We start from the raw sequence: 22,742 nt of genomic DNA, 5'->3' as shown, positions 1-22,742 counted from the left end.
ACTCCCGGGCAGTGCTGGGAAGGCCCACAGGCTGCAGGGAGCTCGTTCCTCTCCTGAGCAAGGAACCCCCGATCCCGGCCCTCCCGCCTGCAGACTGAGTGCCCTGAGCCAGTCACTCGTCCCTCTGGGCAGCCTCTCAGCACTAGAGGTCTGTGAGCCGAGAGGGGCCAGGCCTGACCCCTGCCTCCGGGGAAGCCAGGGCCCCTCAGCCGCTGGAGTCCACCAGGGAGTCCACCAGGGAGTCCACCACGCCCCACGGCACAGCTTCTCCAGGATGCAGCATGCAGACGTGGCCAGGCCACAGCACGCTGGCTCTGTGGCTGCCCAAGGCCTGGGTCCCCCAGGCAGCAGCAGGGCTCTGGGGACATTGGAGGAGGCTGACTTCCTACAGAGGCCAGCATCGCAGGCCGGGCATGGCACACCCTGGAATCTGGCCATTAGAAGGCCAGACGCTCATGCTGTCCTGATGTGTCAGGGGTGGGTCAGTTTGCAGAAGGTGGCGTTTACTGAGCACCTACAACATTACCTCTGACCCCCAAGTGTCCCTCAGAAGGAACGCGTGTTCCCATTTGGAGGTGAGGAATTGAAGGCTCGGGGACAGTAAGTAACTGACCCAAGGTCACGGAGCTGGGTGGGGGCAATGCTGGGACAGAAACCAAGCCCTCAGGGTCCACCTGTCCTTCCTCAGGAAACCTCTGGAAACAGAAAGGAAGACTGTCCATTTTGCCAAGAGAGGTTTATTCCCAGACACATATGAAGCACCCTCTGTGCCCAGCCGTCACCTAGAACATGGAGGCCCGGTCTGGGCTCTTTGGGAAAGGGATTGACGCCACGCAGCACGTGGGGGCTCGCACAACCCCAGCCCCCATCAGCCTCCAGCAGGACTGAGGGCAACGAGCCGGAGCTGCAGGTGCCCAAGGCGACCACCAGGTGGCGGCAGTGAGCCGCCAAATCAGCCTTTGTCCTTGGAGACCAATAGGTCACCTTGGGTCATGTCTACTAGAAGCAAGTGGCAGCGCCTGACAAATGAAACAGCTCAAGGGGAAGGGACAAAGTGTGGACATTTTTAGGCATCCGTCCCCAAGTGGGTAAGCATGGCCAGGCTGCAGAGAACCTCAGAGGAATGCCAAGTGACCGACCGGGGCGAGGTGGGAGTCCTCGGGCATGACGGCCACGTGTCCCTCTGAGACCCTGGCCCCGTCTCCCCTCGCCGAGGCCTCATCGCAGACCCAGCGGCAGGGCTAGTCCTTCCTCATGGTGTAGCCCTGGATCATGCTGTTGAAGTAGGCTGTGGTGTTGCGCTCGGGGTAGAAGAGGATCAGGTAGCACTTGGGGCCGAAGTACCCCAGGGTGATGGCCAGGAAGTTGAGCACCGTGACCAAGACGTCCATGATGGTGACCAGCACGCCGTCGTGCACCGACATGAAGGTGCAGAGGGAGACGGAGGAGGTGAAGGAGAAGGTCATGCTGAGGGTGATGAACCTGGCCTCGTTGTAGTTGGTGGGCAGCTCCTTGCCCAGGTAGGCGAAGGTGAAGCCCACCACGGACAGCAGCAGGTCCATGCTGGTGTTGAAGAGCAGCCCGTTGCGGTAGTTGGGGTGGCAGGAGACGATCATGACGTTGTGATCTTCGGGGTCGGAACGGACGGTGGGGTTGGTGCTGGTGCCCAGCATGTTGCCCACCACGATGGCCGCCTTGATGGCCGTCATGAGCGCCACGAAGGCGTAGGGCCCGTGGTAGCGGACCCAGAAGCCGTAGGCCCGCGGGAGGTGGCGGGCCATCTTGAAGACGTACATGATCTGGAAAGAGCGCGCGGTGATGCAGGAGATGCAGACGGTGAAGCAGAGGGTGAAGAAGGCCTGCCGGCACAGGCACCGGAAGGCCGAGGGCGGCCCCACGTACACCCACGCCATGGCGTAGGCCAGCAGCAGCGGCCCCAGCATCAGGAAGCACATGGGGCCCCCGGCCGAGCGCACCATGGGCGTCGGGAAGTGCCACCAGAATATGACCAGGGTGGCCAGCGTGCTGAGGAAGCCCAGGGCGGCCAGCATGGCCACGATGATGGTGGGCGCCTCGTGCCACTCGAGGAAGGTCAGCCGCCGCTGGAAGCAGGAGGTGTCTTTCCTGTGGGACCACGTGGAGCTCGGGCAGGGCTGGCACACATACTCATCTACAAAAACCCACAACAGCCCCTGTCAGTGCACCTGCCTCCGGGCCCAGCCCCAGGCCAGAGACGGTAAGGGGCTCCTGCAGGCAGGGTCCACGCCGCTGGCTCTCCAAATGCCCCTGAAACTCCATTCCACAGACGAGGAAACTGAGGCCCAGCCAGGCTATGTGATTTTCCCAAAGCCACACAGCACATAAGTTAAAGAGGCAGGATTTGAACCCAGGTCCCCTTGACTCAGAGCCTTCCAACTGTAGTTCCTCCTGAGACCCGGCCTCTGGCGGGAGAGACATCAACCTCCTCAAGGAACCCCTCGGTCAGCACTGTCTCTAGCACTGACTGCTGTGGCAGGCACCTGGGTTGGAGGGCCCCGGAAAGCGGGTGAAAACCAGCCCCCGGGAGGGGAAGGCCCGCGGAACCTTCCACGAGCTCGGGAGGACGAAGCGAGCGCTTTATCAGGAGCCGAAGCCTCTCACTCAACTCGCCATCCGTGAAGTCATAACATAAAACTGTGGAGACTCGACTCTGAACCGCGCTGACACTAAGTGGTCACAGGGGTGACATTCCCCCGGAGCTGGTGTCTCTCGGGAAAGATGCTCATTCCTGCAGTCAGCGCCGCCCCTGAGCCGCCGCTGGGCTCCGCACCACCCCGGGCACGCAGGGGCCAGAGAGCGGTGGGCGGGTGCTGCCCGGGTCGGCCGACCGTCCTTCTGTGGGGAGAGCTGCTCGCCCGCTCACCTGCGCACCATCGAGTGGACACTCTCTGCCTGAAACCCCAGCCCGGGCTGTGTGCAGGGGGAGCACGGCCCTGCCGCTGGCCCCGGGCCTGCAGGTCTCATGGCTTCTCCCTACCAGGTAACGGGGAGCCACACGAGGAATCAGACGTGGTCCTGGCCTTGGGACCCGCAACTCCCAGGGCAGGACAGGGCCAGGCAGGTCTGGTTGAAGGGTGGGACGGGGCAGGGGTGGGCCTGCGGCCTGGCGGGGGCTGTACCTGAGGTCTGGTTGCGGAAGGTGCCCGGGGAGCAGTCGATGCACTCGAAGCAGCAGGGGTGGATGCCCACCGGCCTCTTCCTCTGTCCCAGCTCACAGTTCTTAGAGCACATGGACGTGGGGACCTGGGGGGGACAAGAGACCCTGAGACCCTTTCCCCACTCGGGGCCTCCATACTCTCCCCAAAGAGTGGGGTGCTCAGGGGAGGGAAGCCTGGCCCTCACTAGCAAAGGGACAGAGCCTGGAGTCGCCGTTAGAACTGTAGCTTTGAAGGACCCTCTTAGTTTTACCTGCCCGAGACCTAGTCCACCTTCCTCTGCTGAAAGCATTCAACTGTTGAGACAGAGACTCTCTGAGGTTGCTGAGAGGACAGGAGGCAATCTGGAGCTGCTGGCAGCCATCTTGTCACAAAGGGGACAAAGTACCCAAGAGATGGAGAGAGTGAGACCCTGGATCCATCCTTGCCTGAAGCCCCACAGTCTATCTCTAGAGTTTTCAATTATGTCAGCAATAAATTAACTCTTTGCTACCATGATCTTCTGTCACTTGCAACCAAGACTGTCGGTGAGCACGGCCTTCTGGAGGGGCAGGGTTTCAGGTAGAGAACAACAGCTGGGCAAAGACAATCTTCGCTAAGATTTCTAGAACCTAGAAGAATCCAGCACACAGGAGGCCTCCAAGCCTCATGCATCGAGAGGACGGATTGGCGTGGAAAGGAAACGGTAAGAGCGACAAGGTAGGGGAGGGGGACATGACCAGGAAGCTGCAGATGGTGGTAGTCGGCGTGTGCGGGCCGAGCTGACAAGTTAGGAGGGCCCGTTCTGAACTCATCTGGGACACACCAACAATGTGGGGCGGAGGGAGACAACCAGGGCTGTCAAGTGTGCAAGCAGCCTGCTGGGTTTGGGCTGGGTGAAGATCATTCTGGTGACAAATTAGGACAGTGTCACAGAGTTCACAGAAGAAGAGCCCAGGGCCCAGCAAGGGGAGTCGCCGTGGGACACCGGGCCCCAGCGCCCTCTCTGCTCAACCCTGAAGTCCGGGTCCTCTGAGGTCTCTCTCTTCGTGTTCCACCCCTCCTGTCCTCTCGTGCATGGACATCAGATGACATTTCCAGATTTCTTGTCACCCTCCCTCACACGTCCATCATGAGAAGGGTCCCCTGGTCTTCTCCGCCTGGCACATGACCTCGCACGTGCAGGGATGTGCACACCAACATGCACGCGCACACACGCGCACACACACCCCTCACGCAGACCGACCACCGGGCAGCATCGCCGTGTATCCTCTGCCCACTCCTACACTGGACAGTGTGGGAAGCCATCCTGACACGTGACTGGGCGGCTCCCGTTAAGGGTCTGAGGCGTTCTGGCTGTGTCGGAACTTTCCCGGCCCTTTCCTGATGAGAGAACCCGTCCGTGTGGGGGTGTGACTGACCACTGACCCCGGGGGCCCAATCACTGACCCTGACCTTGGAGTGCAGTCCCCCCTCAACCTTCATTGGATGGAATTATCCCCTGAATTTCTTGTTCCCCAATAAAAGGCTACTCCCTGGCGTGTTCGCTCTCTCTCTCTCTCCTGCTAGCCCTGAGTAATCCTTGCTGCCCTGCTGGGCGGTTAGAGGTCGGAGCCAGAGAGGGGAGCCGTCTCGGACCTGGCAATAGAAATAAGGTAACTGAGTCTGTGTGTTTTATTTCGATCTCTTCTAGCTAACTTTATGCCAAGAACCTCATTAATGAAACCATTGCGCAGGCCGCATGGTGGAGGACAGCCTCTTCATCCTCTCCCAGGTAACCAAATCCGTCCTGCCTCGTGCCCTGGAACCTCGTCCTGTGGACATTCACTCACTCAGAAAGCCACTGGGCACCAGGAATAGAGCAGTGACTAATGGGTACAAAGATCCTGCTCCAAGGGGACTTAGGGGAAGAGAGACCGAAACATGAAGTACGACAGACCATGGTTATAAATACCGTGAAGAAAATCAAAACCGTGCGAGGGGGTAGGGAACGTTGGGGAGCAGCCTGCGAGGTCCAATGTGCAGGTGAGAAAGGCCTCACTGAGCAGGTGATCCTAGAGCAGAGACCTAAAGGGAGAGGGAGCACATCGGGGTGCAGGTTGCTGGGAGACTGAGCCCTAATCCCAGGATCCAGGGATGCTGCCCCTCCCCCTCCCCCCACATCCATCAGGCTCCTGCACAGTAACCCAGGCTCACGGTGCCAAGACCTGCATGGCCCAGACTTCACAAGAAAGAGTCCCTAGGGAAGCCTAAGGGACACGGGAGGAAATTTTAGCTTATGACCCCACAGTATATAAAACAGTAAAAATAGCCTAACTCCTATCCAGAGAAGCCTAAAATCTCATACTAAAAATATTGATCTCAGTTCCTTTTACCTAGTCCATCACGTCTGGTTTTCACTAAAAAAAAATCACAAGGCATGCTAACTGGCAAAAAAAAAAAAAAGTCTGAAAGGACAATACAGTCATTAGAACTAGACTCAACTATGACCAATATTTTGGAATTATCAGAGAAGGGATTTAAAACAACTGACTAATTGGCTAAGAGCTCTACTTGAAAGAGTGGGCAAAACAAGAAATGATGAGTAATGTTGGTAGAAAAATGGAAATTCTAGGGAAGAATGAAAATGTAATGCTAGAAACAAAAAGACCCAAGTAAAATAACAGAAATATAAAGTGCCACGGTGGGCTCATCGGTGGGCTTGAAGATCTGTCAACGGAAATTTCCCAAACTGAAAAACAAAGAGAAAAACATAGGGGGTGGGGACCAGAATATCTAAGAACCAGGGGACAATTACATCCCAGAAGGAGAAGAGGTAAAGGTACAGAAGGACTTAAGGTAATAGTGCTGAAAATTTTCCAAAATCAATGACAAACACAAAAGCACAGATTCAGGGAGCTCAAGAACACCAGGCAGAATAAATGCCAAAGGAACTACACTGAACACATTATATTCAAACTGCAATAACAAAGACAAAAATCTCAATGGAAGCCAGAGGGGAGAAATACCAACAAATATGGTTACTAGAAGAAAAGAGAGAGATTTTATAATAATAAATACCTAGTCCATCAAGAAGATACAGCAACTATAAAATAAACATGTATGCCCCCAACAAAAGAGCCCAAAAATATATACAGTTAAAAAAAAAAAAATCAGAATTTTGAAGGCATAGACAATTCAGCATATAATATTCAACAATAGGTGGTAACTTCAGTATTCTACTTGCAGTAATTTACAGAACTAAACAGAAAATCAACAATGAAATAAAAGATTTGAACAGCACCATCAATCAATAAAACCCAGAGAACACTTACACCGATCTTCCTAAGAGCAGTGGAATACATAATCTTCTCAAGTGCATGTGGGACTTGTTTGTGTGGGTTTGCTGCCAGTCACTGTAAGAAAATGCCTGAGAAAGCCAATTTAGAGGAGAAAATATTTATTTTGGCCCAAGGTTTCAAAGGTTTCAGTCCATGGCCAGCCAACTCCATTATTTATGGGCCTGGGGGTTGAGGGACTAGGACATCGTGGCAGAATGATGTGGTGGGGCAAAGTGGCTCACTTTCAGGGTGGCCAGGAAGCAGAGAGAGAGAGAGGAAAAGTCCAGGGTCCCCCAGTGACCCAGGTTTCCCCACTAGGCTCCACCTCCTAAGGTTTCCACCCCCTCCCAATAGAGTCACCAGCTGGGGACCAAGTCTTCCACACATGAGTCTCACCCCAGATCCAGCTATGACAGGTCTCCAGGACAGGCTGCATAGCAGGTCACCAAACAACTTTTAATAAATTTAAAAGGATTGAAATCGTGCCAGGTGTGTTCTCCAACCACACCGTAATGAAATCAGAAATCAACAACAGAAGGGAATTAGAGAATTCGAGACCTTAAATAACACACCCCTAAACAACAGTGGGTCAGAGTGTTCACAAGGGAAAGTAGAAAACACTCTGAGACTAATGAAGATTCAAACACAATCGACCTTCACAAAAAGACGACTACTGTCGGAGTCCACTTACACGAGGTCACTGAGGTAGTCAAACTCAGAGACAGAAAGTGGGATGATCATTCCCAGGGAGCCGGGGGCGGGGGCATGGGGTCATTCACTGGAAACCCAAAGCTGAGTTTCAGCTTTGCAAGATGAAAAATTTTAGAGAGCTGTGGCCCAGACCCATCACTATATTGTACACTTAAAAACGGCTAAGACGATGCATTCGATATGTTTTTACCGTAATGAATAATTTCAAAAATTTAAAACAGACCCAAACTTATGGGGAGCCGTGAAAATAATATTTGGAGTAAGTTATAAAAATAATTTTTTAAAAAAAGATGTCAAATTACTAACATTCACTAGCTTATCATGCAGTTAAATTTACTCTGCTGCTCTCTGTCACAAGGTAGTCTGCGTGGAGCTTGGTCACCTTGACCTGGCAGGTCACCTGGTCCACGGTACCCATCTTCATGCTATCAGGATCTTTGAGTAGGAAGTAGCCAGTACTTTTTTTTTGGTACCGGGGATTGAACTCAGGGTCACTCACCCACTGAGCCCCATCCCCAGCCCTATGTTGTATTTTATTTAGAGACAGGGTCTCACTGAGTTGCTTAGTGCCTCGCTGTTGCTGAGGCTGGCTTTGAACTCGCGATCCTCCTGTCTCAGCCTTCCTAGCCGCTGGGATGACAGGTGCGCGCCACTGCTCCCGGCACCAGTACTTTTTGTTTATGTCCAAGGAAGCACTGCAGATGCCAGAGGGTAGAAGAAGAACCTGGAGCTTAGGGGACACAGCTTAGGGGTCCAGTGGTCTGGGGAATGCCAGGCATCCTTTCTAAGGTGGGAGACTGGTCACCCCTACCCCCCTGCCATGACAGTAGGGCACTTGGTGAACCGGTTGTTTGGATTTGGGGAATGCACAAATTGTTCTTGGAAATTAACCTGAAAAGGCTGTCCCCTCTTTACCAGGTTCAGGGACTCCCGGTTTCAAAGCACAGAAAGTCACATGCCCAGACAAAGAAAGCCCTGGCTTCTGTGCCGGCTATTCTGTCCCTCAGGGTAGAACACCAAGCAGATGTGACCATCTGACGAATCCAACCCCGGAATCCTGCTGGGCTGTCCTGGATCCTGAGCACCTGACCCCAGGACGCCAGGTGACCATCAGCTTCTCAGGCCCGGGGCAGGGCAGGAACCACAGATAGAGACAGCACAAGAGCCGCCGTGGCCGCGAGGAAACGCCTCTTGTCAGTGCCTGGGACTCCCGTCCCGGCCTGGGCTCCCTCTCCCGGTGGTCAGCCCAGCCCAAGGCCGAACCTTCCCACAGCAGAGACGAACGCTGAGCCCCTCGGTGGCCCCGTTCCTGAGGCAGACAGCTGGCCACTCGCTTCAGACCCCGGCCACCCTCATCCAGGTGCTCAGACTGAAGGACGTCCTCCCGGGACCCCACACACCTCAGGGGATGGGGTGGCATGCCAAGGCTCAGCAGGCTGCCTTCAGGGTCACGCCTGTGGGTGGGGACACTGCCCTGGGGGGTGAGGTACACCAAATGAATGGCGGGTGTCCAGGGCCGCAGCACCAGGAGCTGGGTCTTGCGGGCCCTCGGGGAGGAGAGGGCATCCACCACTATTCTCAGGGGCCCATTGTGGACTTGGCACGTCGCCTCTGACCATCCTAGACCGTAGGAGGCAGGATCCTGGTCCCCTCAGGGGATGCCCACCACAAGCACCGCAGGGCTCTGTGGTCACCGCCTGGCATTCTGGGGTCCTCATGCCAATGAATGGCAAGCCCGAGAACGGAGGAAGTATGAGGGCCCAGAGAGGGGCGGGTGGAAGGGTGGTCTGGAGTCTGGGGCGCTCACGGGGAGCCTTGGGGTCACTGCTAAGGCGCAGCGGCAGCAGGTGCAGCCGCAAGGACAAGGTAGCTGAGGGCTCAGGCCAGTGATCTAGAAGCTGTGGCACTCACAGGGTCAACTCCCACTGACTCCTGGCCAGGGGACGGCAGCCAGCAGGTCAGTGCTGCCCTCTTCCTCGGGAGGCAAGGTGGCTCCTCAGAAGGGCCTGGGAAGATGGGGCTTCACTGGCTCAGGCAGTGTCCAGTGGAGGACCTCACTGGGACTGACTGTCCCTCCTCCCTAGTGGACTCTCTGGCCTCTTCCATCCCCAAGGAGAATATTCTGGGCTCATGTCTTATCTCAGATTTCTGGGGAGACCCAGGCTCATACAGGGGGAAGCAGGGGCCTCTGCCTGCTGTGTCCCCTTGAAGTCCTAACCCCCAGGACCTCAGTAGGTGACCTGATGGGAAAGAGGGTCACTGCAGACACATTAAGTTAAGATGAGGACTTATGAAAATGGGGTGGTCCCTAACCCTCTATGACTGGTGCCCTTCTACAGAGGGGACATTTGGACTCAGACGCACAGAGGAGAACAGGAGGCCTGGCGAAGGGGAAGAGGAGATGGAGGTGGAGCGTCCACAGGTCAGGTTTGCCAGAGAGGGACGGAAGCCTCCAGAAGCCAGGAGGGGGCCTGCAGCGTCACCGCCCTGTACAGGAACCAGCCCACGACAGCTGAGCTCAGGCTTCCAGCCCAGGACTGTCTGCTTCCTCCCAGTGCTCGCTGCAGCCCCAGGCTCCTCTGGAACCAGGGAGAATGACAAAGGACCTTGGAGATGCTTGTAGGTCCTGGGTCCCCTCCCCAACTCCACCAGGCTGCTCTCTATCTCACCGGCTCCTGCAGAATTCTGTTTTATGGTCTCTTTTCCAAAGAGGGTAACACAAAATAGCTGCAGATGGGCAGTCACCAGACACAGTCGAGGGCCTGGCTACCAGGACAAAGCCTGAGACTTCAATGACAGGCTGAGCAGAGTTCTATATACAGGGAAGCTCCACTGTGGACAAGCTGTGTGGGCTTAGGCAAGTCAAGCAACCTCTCTGTGCCTTCAGTGTCCTAACCCATAAATTGGGAAGATGTTAGCCTCCATCCCCTGGGGAATGACAGGAGAACTGAAGTCCTTGGCGCACACAAGCTCAGTGAAGTTTACTTGGCAGAGGCCCCTGCATCCCCCTGACCACCCAGTTCTCCATCAACAGGGAAGGACAGGACCCAGACTGTGGGACAAACAGAGACCCCCACCTCACCCACCCACGCTGAGTTCTGGGTTCCCTCCTGATAAAAAGGGCCCTGCCACCCCAGCACGAGCGCCCAGGCCACCCACTGCCGGTGCCCGGGGCTGACCGTGTTGTTGTGGGCGTGCCAGGAGATGTTGAGGATGTTCCTGAGCCGCCGCTCCGCGGGGTAGTAGGAGGCGACGCTCGGGAAGGGGTTCAGTGGCAGATCCCATCGCCACTGGATGACGTCCAGGCGCATGGGCACGTCCCCTTGCTGGTCAAAGAAGATCTGGTTGCCCAGGAGGGTGAAGTTGACCTTCCAGATCTTCTCGAGTAGCTGGAGTGGTCAGAGGGAGGCAGAGAGAAGCGGAGCCGGCATCAGTCTGGCCAGTCCCGAGCGAGGGTACCACCCCACAACCGCGGGCTCCACCCACAACCGCGGGCTCCACCCACAACCGCGGGCTCCACCCACAACCGCGGGCTCCACATCTGTAAATCCGGGCAGGAAGTCCTCAGAAAGAAGCCATGTGGGAGGCTCTGGGGTCCGAGGGCTCTGGCCTTGGAATCAGGAGCACTGGGTCCTGACCGCAGCTCTACCACTTGCCCTGAGGCCCCACACCTGTCACTTAACCGCTCAGAACACAGTCTCCTCTTCTCCAGAGTGGGAGCAGCAGGGCCCTATGTCTTCTGGGCTCTGAATTAATCTACACCAGGGGCATACAGAGTGCCTGAGAAATAGCACAGACTCCCCTCCCCGGGACCCATGTGTCCCTTTTTCCTGTAAGTCACCACGGTCATCCTCAAGAGGCCCAGAGCCCACTGTGTCTCTCACCCACAAAGGCCAGCAGGGGATTGCCCTGCTCCCTGGGTCCTCCCTGTCTCCCCACTCCTTGGGGTCAGGTCTGGTTGTAGTCCCTACCCACCCCCAGAGACTGGTACTAAGTGCAGCGTGCTCTGAATGGGGCATCCTCTGGCCTGAATTCCAGTCCTGCCTCTTGTCTTCAATTTTCTGTGTGACTTTGAGCAAGTCACTGAACCTCTTTGGGCTGACCCCAAAAGAGCCTCCAGCTGAGATAGCCTACCAATCTGTCTCCTAGATTTTCTCCTCCATAGATGGGATGATCTGTTGGGCTACAGGGGATCCAGGGCTCCCTTCATCTCAGGGTCTGGCAGAGTGAAAGATCCCTAAGCGAGCTGGTCCTAGTCCTCCCTTCCCTGCTCAGGGGGTGAGGTCCTGGCTCTGGACCTGTTGAAGAGCAGAGATGTCCGGTAGCAAAGCACAGCACGTGCATCTCCGACTCCCCTCTGCTTCCCCGACCCTCAGTAAAACCTTCCACAGGCCGGAAGGCTTCCTGGTGGGCTGTGTGTGTGTGAACGCAGAAAAACACAGACTTAGATTCCAGGTAAGAATCGAGGCCAAGCAGAACAGGATGCAGGCCTCAGGGAGCCCATGAGGAGCACAGGCCCTTCCCCAGGCCCTCAACCCCGGAGACCCTGCAGGGGACACTGAAGCACCCCCTGCCCCTGGGACTCATTCCAGCAAATTCTGCCTGAATCTCCAAGGACAGACTGACTCTCTTGGATGGCAACTAATTTTAAAAGGAATTTTGCTTGGGCACCAGGAAGTACTCGGGTTCTATGCATCCGGAGCCTAGTGATGCCCGTGGCCTCTCGCACCCCTTTGCCCAATGCCCCGGGAGGCAGGGCGGCCTGGCACGGAGGCAGGCAGTGCCCCATGGCAGAGTGGAGTCTGTCCTGCCCCTCGGGCCTCACCCGCCAGGGGTAGACCACCTCCTTGGCACAGTGGGTCTGGGTGCAGCCCAGGAGGCTGTGCAGGGCGTGGGCCACGGCGTAGACGGCCGAGTACACGCTGTAGACCACGCGCTCCCCGGAGCTGGTGAGGATGGTGTTGAAGGACTCGGTGATGTTCAAGCAGGCGTCGCACTCCTGGTTGCAGGTGGCCCGCGAGCTGGTCCTGTTGGGGGGCGGCGGTCCGTCCTGAGCGCGGCGCACGCGGAACTCGCTGAAGCCCAGCATGGGCACCTTCTGGGTGGTGATGCCCAGGAAGGTGCCCGTGTGGCGCAGCTCGGTGAGATTGTGCAGGACAGGGTCGATGGCCCAGGACTCGGAGGCGATCCACACGGTGCCGGTGATGTTCCAGCGCAGCACCTGGTCGAAGAAGACGTGCAGGGCCAGCTCGGGGGAGAAGACCACCACCACGCGCGCCGTGGTCTGCTGCAGCTTGAGCAGGATGCCGCTCAGGTGCGCCCGCTGGTCGGGCGTCAGCGTCTGGTCGGGCTCGGGCATGGGCAGCACCTCCTGGAAGGCGATGCAGATGTCGCCACCCTCCGCCAGCCGGTCGCTCAGCTGCTGGCTGTTGTCCCGGCCATAGTCGTCGTTGCTCACCAGCACCACGATCCAGTTCCAGCCAAAGTGGAGCATCAGCTGCACCATGGCCTCGATGTGGTGGCTGGCGCCGGACACCGTGCGGAGCATGGCCGGGTAGCGCTGCTTGTCACGCAGCTGGTCAGAGATGGCGCTGTAGGTGATCTGCCGGAGGGAGGGGTGGCCGGCGTTAGTGAGGCGCCCACGGGGAAGGGGGCCCACCTGCCATCATCACCTTGGTGACATTTGGGGAACACGTGCTGCAAGCCACTCCAGGGCTGGGCATTCACACCACCACTGTCAGGGTCGTCCTGCAGTCATATGGGAGCACCTACTGTGTGCTGCACCAGCTAGGTGCTTTGCATCAGCAGCATTGTGATGATATCATTGCAATAGCACTTATTGAGCGCCTACTGTGTGCCACACCGGCTAGGTGACACTCACCATCATCATCACAGTCAGCAGCTGACAAGCACTTGGCTAGGCATTGTTATCCTCCCCGCCGCCCAGCAACATTTCCTGAGCACCTACTGTGTGTCCCTGAGCACCTCCGTCATCCCCAGGCCCATCCGCAGGCCCCCTCTCTTCCCCTGGCCTCCCGCTCCACCGCTTGGTTTTGTCCCCGATGCGCCTTCTGTTCCCTTGTGTTGCTGGTTCTTTTCCATCTGCCGTCCTTCCGGGGGTGACCCCACACCGCCCGGTGGCGGTAAACACCGTTTCCATGCCAACGCTCCTGGCATCCACCAGGCTCAGGCCTCTCAGGGACACCAGGCTGGCTTTGTGACAGCTGCTGACCTCTCAAACCTCACGTGCCCTGACTGCGCTGGAATCCCACGAGGCCACAGCCCTGCCCTCCCTCAGCAGGGAGCCCGTCCTCGTCCTCGCCTCTCACCAGGCCGCATTCAGTCAGAAGGTGTCCATCCGGGACCTGCCACCGCCCCCCCGGGCCCAGTTGGGCCATCGTCATCCCCGGCCTGGATTTCCACGTGGTCCTCGTGCAGCCCAGCTGACCTGTGCACACGGGCCACGGGCCACGCCGCTGCTCGGTGCAGAAACCCCCCGAGTCTCCTGGCGCCACTCGGGAAAAGCCAGAGGCCTTCAGTGGCCCCTAAGGGGCCCATCGAGGGCCCACCCCCTGCCTCCCCGACCTCTCCTTGTCCCCCACCGGGTCCTGGTGGCCCAGTTCTGTCCTCACAGCGGGGGGCTTGGGGCCTGTGCAGCTGCTTCTTCCTGGAAGGTGCTTCTCCCAGGTGCCCTGAGCCCCTCCCTGTTGAAGCCTGCACCCTCCCTGCACCCCGTCTCCCCCTCTGCCCCTGCCTCCCGCCCCACTGCTCGACTTCGCCCTGTATCCACTGAGCGACACGCCTTGGAACATTCTGGAGCACCGATTATTTCACCTGTTGTCTCCCTCCCCCTAGAAGACAGACCACAAGAGGACAGTGGCTTTGCTTCTTTGGTTCCCGGCTGTATCCCCAGCACCTGCCACAGCACCTGGCGCACAGTAGGCGCTCAAGAAATAGTTGTTCCCTGAATGACAGGCTGGCTTCAGTCCTGGACTAGATGCTTCCCACACAAACATGAACACTTCCTGAGCACCTACTAAGTGTCAGGACCCTGAGTTAGGTGCTTTTACTTGGTAAAAACTACAGCAACGATTCCAGTTGTTATAACAACCTACTGTGTGCCAAGCCTTATGCCAGCTGCTCTCTGATGAGTAGGCACTCTAAACCAGTACTGGGCTGGGCACTTTCAATCATGATGACGATGACAGTTTTAACAGTGGTTACCTAATGGCACTTTCCTGAGGACCCCTATGGGGCAGATCTTGTGCTGGGCACTTTCACAGAACATTGAGCACCTTCCGAGTGTTCATTCCTGAGCTCATAACCATAGCATTACTGAACACCTACTATGCGCTGGAAACTCTTGCGGGTCAGACTTCACTCTGCAGACAGGCCTCTCACTTTACAGGTGGGGAAACAGGCTCAGAAGGGCTCAGGGGTCTGCCCAGGCCGCACAGCAGCCGAGACTCGGCCAAGATGCACCCCAGGCCCGTCGGCCTCCAAAGCCTGGGCGGCCTCCCCCAGGCTGGGACTGGTGGGGGAGGGTTCTGAGCCTCCTGGGTCACCACCTTTCTGTCCCCTGCCCCGCCCCTTCCCCCAGGGTCCGGCAGCCTCACCTGTGGAAGGAGAAAGAGGGAGAGGAAGTTGGCCACCGTCTTGGTGGACTCGGAGTTGTCAGGGCCAATGACAGCCACCACGCGGGGCACGTAGTCGCTGTAGTCCTCGAGGATGGGCAGGAAGTAGTCCTCCTGCGCCAGGAAGTAGAGCACGGGCTGCACGTTGTTGGAGAGGTAGCAGATGTCCACTATCTCGTAGCCCAGCAGCAGGCCGGGCAGCAGGCTGCTGTGGTTGTTGATCTCCTCCACCGCGAAGCGCATGGCCTGCATCAGGTTGTAGCCCAGCACCTTCAGGTCGTACCTGGGGGCCACGGCCAGGTGAGGCGGAGCGGGCGAGCAAGGAGGGGAGAAGAGCAGAGGGAGAGCCAGCCCTCCTCCCCCCACGAGAAAGCCAAGCCCCAACCAAGAGGAGCCGCTCGGGAAAGTTCTGGCACAGTCCTGCCACCATACCATATCCCAGGGTCACTCTTTTCCCTGTGACCCCCACACTGAGATCCCTGTAGCCACCCTCACTAACACTCCGTCACCCACAGACAACTCCATTATCTACTGTCACCATCATCACCCCGTACATGTAATGGCCACCATCACTACCACCATCACCACTATCACCATCACCACCACCACCACCACCACCACCACCATCACCATCACCACCATCACCATCACCACCACCACCACCATCACCACCACCACTGTCACCATCACCACCACTGTCACCCTCACCACCAGCACCAGCCCCACAATGCTCCTCCACCAGCACCACGGCATCAACAGCATCAGTCTCGCCACCCACACCTGCCACCAGCCTCGCCGTCACTAGACTGCCCTTCACGTCACGGCATCAGAAGACCCAGCACCTCGCTCAGTGTCATCACCGGCACCTTCCCTCGCCACTCAGTCCAGCCTGTCATCTGGTGCTGTGTCAGTGGGGTGCGCCTGCGGTCAGCCCTCGGCCGCCTTTCTCCCTGCCCCTCCCCTCTGCCCCCTGGAACGCTCCCCTTCTGTGGCAGGGTCACTATGTCATCTCAGGCTGGCTCCAGCATCTGGCCTCGTGCTGGCAGGAAGATGTCCCCTGCCCCATGTCTCGGTGGTCTGTCATCCCAAGGAGCTCATGGAGGAGGAGCCGGAGGAGACTCTGCAGCCCTGGAAGCCCCCCTGCCCCCCGGAACACGCAGGCCTCTCGTCCATCTGAGAACCCGCTGAGGAGACCACATCTGCCTCCCAAGGGCAGGCCCCGTCTGACCGGCCTGTGTGGTCTCCCTGGCGTCCCCCATTGCCAAGTTGGGAAGAACGGTATTGATGGTCCCTAGGACCCCTCTAAGCTCCAGCATTCTGTAACGCCACAGACAGAAGTGACATTGGGAGGACCCAGGTCTCAGGGTCACAAAAACGCCATCGTCAGAGATTCAGTTATGTGGACTGTGCGTGGCCTCCCAGGGCACCTGCAGGCTGGACCCAGACGAGGGGGCCTGAGACGAGCCCCCTAAGGCCTCGCCCTGGCCCTGGCTCCCCACCCAACGCCCGCCACCTCTCCCAACCTCCCACCGAGACTCACTCCTCGCAGTTGGGCACCTGCAGGACATTGAGATGCGCAGGGCCCTTCATGTTGGCATGGAGGGTGAAGAGACCACCCAGCAGGTAGTCCCCAGCCAGATAGAACTCTGAGTTCTCGGTGGTCCGGGTCGGCCCGGCCAGGACCTGCAGCAAGAAGATTAGGGAGGGGAACGTCTTCCCCGGGCGCCCCATGGCCGTGAAGTGACAGTGTCGGGAGGAGACTCTGCCTCCCTGGGGAGCCGGAGGCTTGACCCAGGACATTTGCACAGACATTTACATAGCGACGGTCCTGCTGCTGACCGTGGGGCACCAGGAAGGTGGGGGGCTTCAAGGCTCTGGGGACAGGAGAGGAGACCAGAACTAGGGAGCTCCTTCCTGAGAGCCCAGGGTGGCCTGGGAGGAGGACCCCATTTGGAGGGAGAAGGCACCCTATGACCTGGCCACACCCTCACGCCTGCCATTTGGCTGGGAACAAGTTTCTTCTCCCTAACGTTCAACATTTCAGAAGTTAAGGGCCCTGGCACTCCCAGGAGATGGGACAGGTGGCAAAAGACCCCAAGAGCCCAGCCAGACCAGGCCTGGCACAGGCACCCGGCCCACGGGGTGCTCCAGTGGCCTCTGTCAGCAAGAGCCAGGCATCGGGACGGCCTGCCGCCCCACCTCCTTCAGTGCTCCCAACAGCCAGGCTGTCCCCACCCCCACTCAGATGAGGAGACTCAGGCGCCGAGGAGCTGGAACTCAGCAGGGCTGGGGCTCGGGCCACGCAGTGTGACTCCATGACAGGTCACCTGCCTGCCATTCCACGTGACGTCACGGGGTTTCTGCCACATGGTCAGCCAGCCCCCCCAGCTCTGTGATGAGCCCCTCCGAGTGCCCACCAGGAGTCGGAGGGAGGAGACGTCACCAGGGGACACAGAAGGCCTGTCCACACGGCCAGGACAGGGCCTGGAAGAGGCTCAGGGGGCAAATCAAACCGCTCAGAGCTGTCCCTGGCATTCACCTGCTGACGGGAGAGGGGCTCCAAGATACGAAGAGGTGACAGAGACAGGTGACAGGTGACCTCTGTTGAGCTCCTCCTCCTCCAAGACACTGCCCCACACCTGTTCAAGGACCCGCTGGGCAGCAAAGCCCTCACCTGCACATTACCAGGACCTGTTACCAGCCTCGCTTTGCAACCCGTTCCTGCTGGGAACCCCAAGGCAGCACGACTCTGACGACTTTTATTTGACATCAGCCTTGCTGTGTGACCAAGGGCAGGCTGGTTAACCTCTCTGAGGCTCTGTTTCCTCCCCGTTGAAATAAGGATCATAACTCGGCTCATGGGACTGTGGCGTGGGAATTAAATAAAATAGCACCTACAAACAGCAGGGCGCAGAGCTGTCCCTGGAGAAAGGGGAGACGGCCAAAGTGCTAGGTTGTCCCTTCTTGTAACAAAACGGACAGCCACCAGGGACACCCCTGGCTCCTTCCCCAGCTGAGAGTGTCCCTCTGTGTCCCCAAAGTGTCTCAAAGTTGCCCTGAGGAAGTTGGGTGTCTTCAGCAGCTCCAGAGCCGGGGACAGACCCCTCCTGGCCGATGTCCTCGAGGTGAGACCGTGGGCATTTGAAATCAGTAGCAGTGGCGGCCGCGCCTGGGACCCCAGCGAGTCGGGAGGCGGAGGCAGGAGGATGGCAAGCTCCAGGCAGCCTGGCCAACTCGCGAGAGCTCGTCTCAAAATCAAAACCAACAGGAGTTGGGCTGGAGCTTGGGGGTTCAATCCCTGTCCCTGAAAAAAACACACAAAACCAGCCAGCGAGGCCTGGACTCAGGGTTCCCTGGTGATCTTGGGCCCGCCCTTGACCCTGGCCCGCGTAGACCTGTGCTGCCACCAGGGGGAGGGGACAGTGCTGCCCTTCCCCCACTCAGTGCCCCCTCAAGACAAGTGTTGGAGGAGGATCGGCTCCAGGCACAGCCACAGGGAGGCACTATGACGCACGTGTCACCTGGGAGGACACAGGAGCTGGCGGTCCTGGGATGCTCTGGAGCTGGGGACGCCATCGGTGCAGTGGGCTGGACTGGCCATGACATAAGAGCCAGGGACACACAAGGGACAGACCTCAGGGCCCCTGCAGGGCAGCCCAGGTGGGCAGGCGCCCCGAGGGGCATTTCAAGTCAGAGCTGAGGCGGCTGCAGAGACGCTCACTCCCATCACGCAGACAGGGAGACGAGGTCCAGGGGGCAGTCACCCAAAGTCCAGGAAGGCAGGCTGACCTCCCTGGGTCCCCCAGGCCAATCGGGTGAGGAGGAGGATGGCACCGGCCAGTTGAGGCTCCTGAGGGGAGGCCGATCTGTGCTGTGGGAGCTTCAGTGTCCAGAGACTGTGATGAGCTCAAGGTATTTCTACGGTGACGCGTCTTGAGGGCTCCCCACCTGCCAGCTCCTGTGCTGAGCATGGCTACGCTCTGTCACCTTAGGCTATTCTACCTTTCAAGGTATGACCGCTATCTTCCCATCCTGCAGAAGAGGAGACTGAGGTTCAGAGAGGGGCAGTGACTCAGTCAAAGCGACCTACCAGTTATACGGACTGAAGCTGCCCAAGGCTGGAATGGGACCCTACAGGATCCACGGGGACTGAGGGGTTCCAATAAAGAGGAACAATGGGGTTCCCCTGAGCAGGCTGTCAGCAGGGACAGATGCTCTCTCTGAGCACTGGAAGATGCCCCGCACCTGGCTTCTGGTCCAGCTCTGCCCCCATCCCAGGGGGACAGAGTGGATGCCATCCAGTGTCCTCAGGACGCCACGTTGGTGATCGTCGTCCAGTGATGGCCTGCACCCTGAGGTGGACCCACAACCCTCAGAGCCTGGTCCAGGACCGGATGTCCCTGGGCTCACACTGTGTGACCACTGGTCGCTGCCGTGGTGACAGCCAGCCACGACAGACTTATGCAAAATCTGGGGGGAGGCAGGGAAGGGGAGGGGCGGGTCATGGAAATGACCAGTCCAGAAGGTGCCCATTTGCCTTGGCATCCGCTCCCTGGTGCTCTGGAGAGGACCTGGGCGCAGCGGCTGGATGGGGCCGCCCTGCACTTCCTTCCCCCCAGGCCCTGGTGGTGTGTGGGGCTGGGCCCGGGGCAAGGCCGCGGCCCCCCACCCTGTCTGTCTTCTCCCACTTGCTTCTCCGCCCCTCCTGCCGGTCCCTTCTCCCAGCACACCCTCGGCCAGGCAACGCTGGGCTGCAGGGAGCCCAGAGAAGGGCGGGGGGACAAGCTGCTCTCCAGCCTGCTGGGGGAGGCCCGCTGGGGAGGCCTGAGCCGCAGTTCTCAGAGGCTCAGCCCCAGCAGTCTCCTCATCCTGCCCCTCGGAGGGCGGAAGGTCAGGCTGGCCCCAGGGCTCCCCTAGGACTTCCCCAGCCGGGTGACTGCTGTGGCATGGACACTGCTCCTCCCGCCTCACCAAACCTGCCTGGGTCCCTCGCTACCTCCCTGAGCCTCAGTCTCTCATCTGTAAAATGGGGCTAAATATCTTCACCTCGGTCCCAGGCTGGCGTGGTCCAAGAAAATCAGTGCGAAGACCTCCCTGCCAGTGGGTTCTCAGCTCCACCCGAATCGCCCCCTTCCTGGCACGCGTGTTTCTGGGATGCAGACACGTCACAGAGGGTGGAATTGCTAGTTTTCGTTCATCGAGTGCCCTTATGCAAAATCTGTGGGGAGGAACCTTATTGTTAAACTTTTCACTCCCCTCCTCAGCTTCCTGAGAACGTCGACCCCCGAGCTGGGAGGTCAAGGCACAGGGAAGAGGGTCAAGGCCAGGGATCCTGTCCCAAGCCGGTCTGGCTCTGGGGCTGGTTATGCCAAGTGCTTGTCAAATGGAGATGTGGGATGAAGCCAGGCTGGTCATTCGCTCCTGGTGACCCGTTCCCCTGCCTGGGCGTCAGTGTCCCCGTCTGTAAAATGGAAACACCAGAGCTCCCTGGGTCTGCGCAGAGGATGAGACGTGGTGTCTGAAGCACTGGGCTCCATGCCCGGGCGTGGCGCGTCCAGCTCAGTACAGCCTCTAAGCAGAGCCAGGACTGCTGCGGAAGGCCAGGGCCTGCAGAGGGGCCGGGCCTGCACCTGACCTCCTCTGCCCACCCCCGCTGAAGCTCGGGCCAGACCAATGGCCTGGAGCTGGCCCAGGTGGCCACTCATTTCCTTAGAGGGCACGCACCACTGGAAGCCCGTGGGACAGCGGTGGCAGGGACATCCGGCCTCAGTCAAATGGTTCCGCTTCAACCCAGGCTGCGGCTGGGCCCCTGGCCACAGCAGGGAAATGAAGGACTCCTTGGGTGACCACAGACACGGGGACTTACGGTGGTGACCATGCAAAGAGGCCCGAGTTCCCCGGGCAGGGAGCAGCCGCTGGGCCTCGAAGGCCACCAGCCCCAAGCTCAGGGTGGGGGAGGGCCACGGGAACAGAGTGAGTGTCAGTTTTGTCACCCCTTGGCCCAGCTAAAAGGACACGGAGGTGGGTAGGAGGGATACAATGGCCCCGGCAGAGCATGCGGGAGCCAGGGGCCTGTGGGAGCCGCGGGCCCAGCCTGGGTTCAAGCCCACTTCCACTAACCAGTCACATGACCTTGGCCAGTTCTTCCTCCTCTGACCTCCACCAACCCTGCCACAAAAGCTGAGAGTGACCGACCTGGTAAGGTCGCCGTGGAGGCTACACGAGCTGGGGGTGCCACTCAGGGACAGAGCGCTGGCCTAGCACATGAGGCCCAGGTTCGTCCCCAGCACCACACGGAGGCTGCATGAGCCAGTCTACCAAGACCCAGCCAGCTCTGCACTGAGTGACCTGAGCAAGTCACATGTGGCCCTTGATCCTGAAATGCCCGCCTTCCCCTCCGTCTGCTGGGGTCAGGGCGCCCCAGGTACCGTCCTCTGTCCCGGGGCACACCCTCGCGTGGGCTCCCTGTCTGGAGGCCAGCCCCGTCTCACACAAATCAGCGGTGGCCACGAGGGAGTCGGGATGCGCCTGCCGAGGAGCCGCGGGCCCCCGCCTCCCCAGCTCTGAGACCCTCCATGCCGACGGTCCTGATGGGGGACTATGGAGGGAGATGTGGGCTAGAAACAGCCCTCCTCTGCTACCTGAAGGTGGAGACGGGCCAGGACACGTCCCTCCAGAGGTCAGCTGGCCTGCCTGGGCCTGGACCTGACCAGGCTCCAGCCAACGGGCCGTGGGTGATCCCCTCCGCGGCATCGGTTGAGTTGAGCAGGTCTCCTCAAGGCGGTCAGCACCAGGTGTGGACGTCAGGGTCGGGGAGAGAGTAGTTTGGGGGCCACACAGAGCTGGCTGATTCCCAGTGACACCACACCCTTGGCAAGTGCCCCGACTCTCTGCACCCCAGTTTTGTCATCTACAAAATGGGAGTGTGGCAGCCTGACTCATAAGACAATTGTGACTGAGGAGACAGATGCAGAGACAGGGGTCCCCAGGAAAAGACCCAACAAGAGAAATCAGAGAAGACAGGCGCACACCTGTCATCCCAACAACTCAGGAGGCTAAGGCAGGAGGATGGTAAGTTGGAGGCCAGCCTCAGCAACTTAGAGAGACCCCATCTCAAAATAAAAAGGGCTGGCTATGTAGCTCAGTGGTAGAGCACCCCGGGTTCATCCCCAGCGCTGGGAACACACACACACACACACACACACACACACACACAGGAGACAGATCTTAAGGGATTGGCTCATAGGACCGCAGATGATTCAGGTTTAAAATCTGCATAGCGGGCAGGCTGGAGGCCCAGGAGGAGACCGCTCATGTCCAAGGGCACTCCGCTGGCAGAAGTCCTTCTGTTCATTCTTGTTCTATTAAGGCTTCCATTGATCATGGGAGGTCCACTCACATTATGAAGGATGATCCATTTCCTTTTTAAATTCTATTAATTTAAATATTATTCTTACCTAAAAAATACTATCACAGAAACATCCACAATGTTTAGTCAAACATCTGGGTGCTGTGGCCCAACCAAGCTGACATAAAATCAACCAATCATCGAGTGACAGTGGTTGCTGTGACCACAGTGGGTAACGGGAAGCATTTTCTACCTTTGGCGCTGTTCTAAGCACCTTATTCCCTTGGTAACCCGTAGGTGTGTACGTGAGGGGATTCATGTTTCACTGATGAAGAGACAGACGGTCAGAGAGGTGGCAAATCTTTTGCAGATCACCTGACTGGGAGGCAGTAAGCCAGGATTTGAACCCAGGTCCTCCAGCTCCAGTTCCTGCCACCTCCAGAGAGACTTGCAAATATCAGGGCCTCCCCTCCCTCCCCTCACCTGAGGGCACTGGGGGGGCTACCGACTGCACACTGGCAAGGCCACCAGGCTTAGAAGGGAAGGTCCCCGGCCC

General features: G+C 58.5%; 1 protein-coding gene across 1 annotated transcript; it reads right to left on the bottom strand.

Moving 5' to 3' along the window:
- Nucleotides 1-721: 721 nt before the first annotated feature.
- Nucleotides 722-20,942, bottom strand: Tas1r2 (taste 1 receptor member 2). Its single transcript, XM_015485636.2, has 7 exons — nucleotides 19,084-20,942; nucleotides 16,379-18,870; nucleotides 14,821-15,121; nucleotides 12,030-12,806; nucleotides 10,384-10,593; nucleotides 3,159-3,282; nucleotides 722-2,170 (listed from the first exon to the last, which is right to left on the bottom strand). The coding sequence occupies exons 2-7, from the start codon at nucleotides 16,648-16,650 to the stop codon at nucleotides 1,242-1,244; spliced, it is 2,613 nt and encodes an 870-aa protein (XP_015341122.1). The 5' UTR covers nucleotides 16,651-18,870; nucleotides 19,084-20,942; the 3' UTR covers nucleotides 722-1,241.
- Nucleotides 20,943-22,742: the final 1,800 nt, after the last annotated feature.

Source organism: Marmota marmota, unplaced genomic scaffold (genome assembly GCF_001458135.2).
Source record: "Marmota marmota marmota unplaced genomic scaffold, marMar, whole genome shotgun sequence".
NCBI classification, from domain to species: domain Eukaryota; kingdom Metazoa; phylum Chordata; class Mammalia; order Rodentia; family Sciuridae; genus Marmota; species Marmota marmota.
This window is presented reverse-complemented; position numbering and strand designations above follow the sequence as displayed.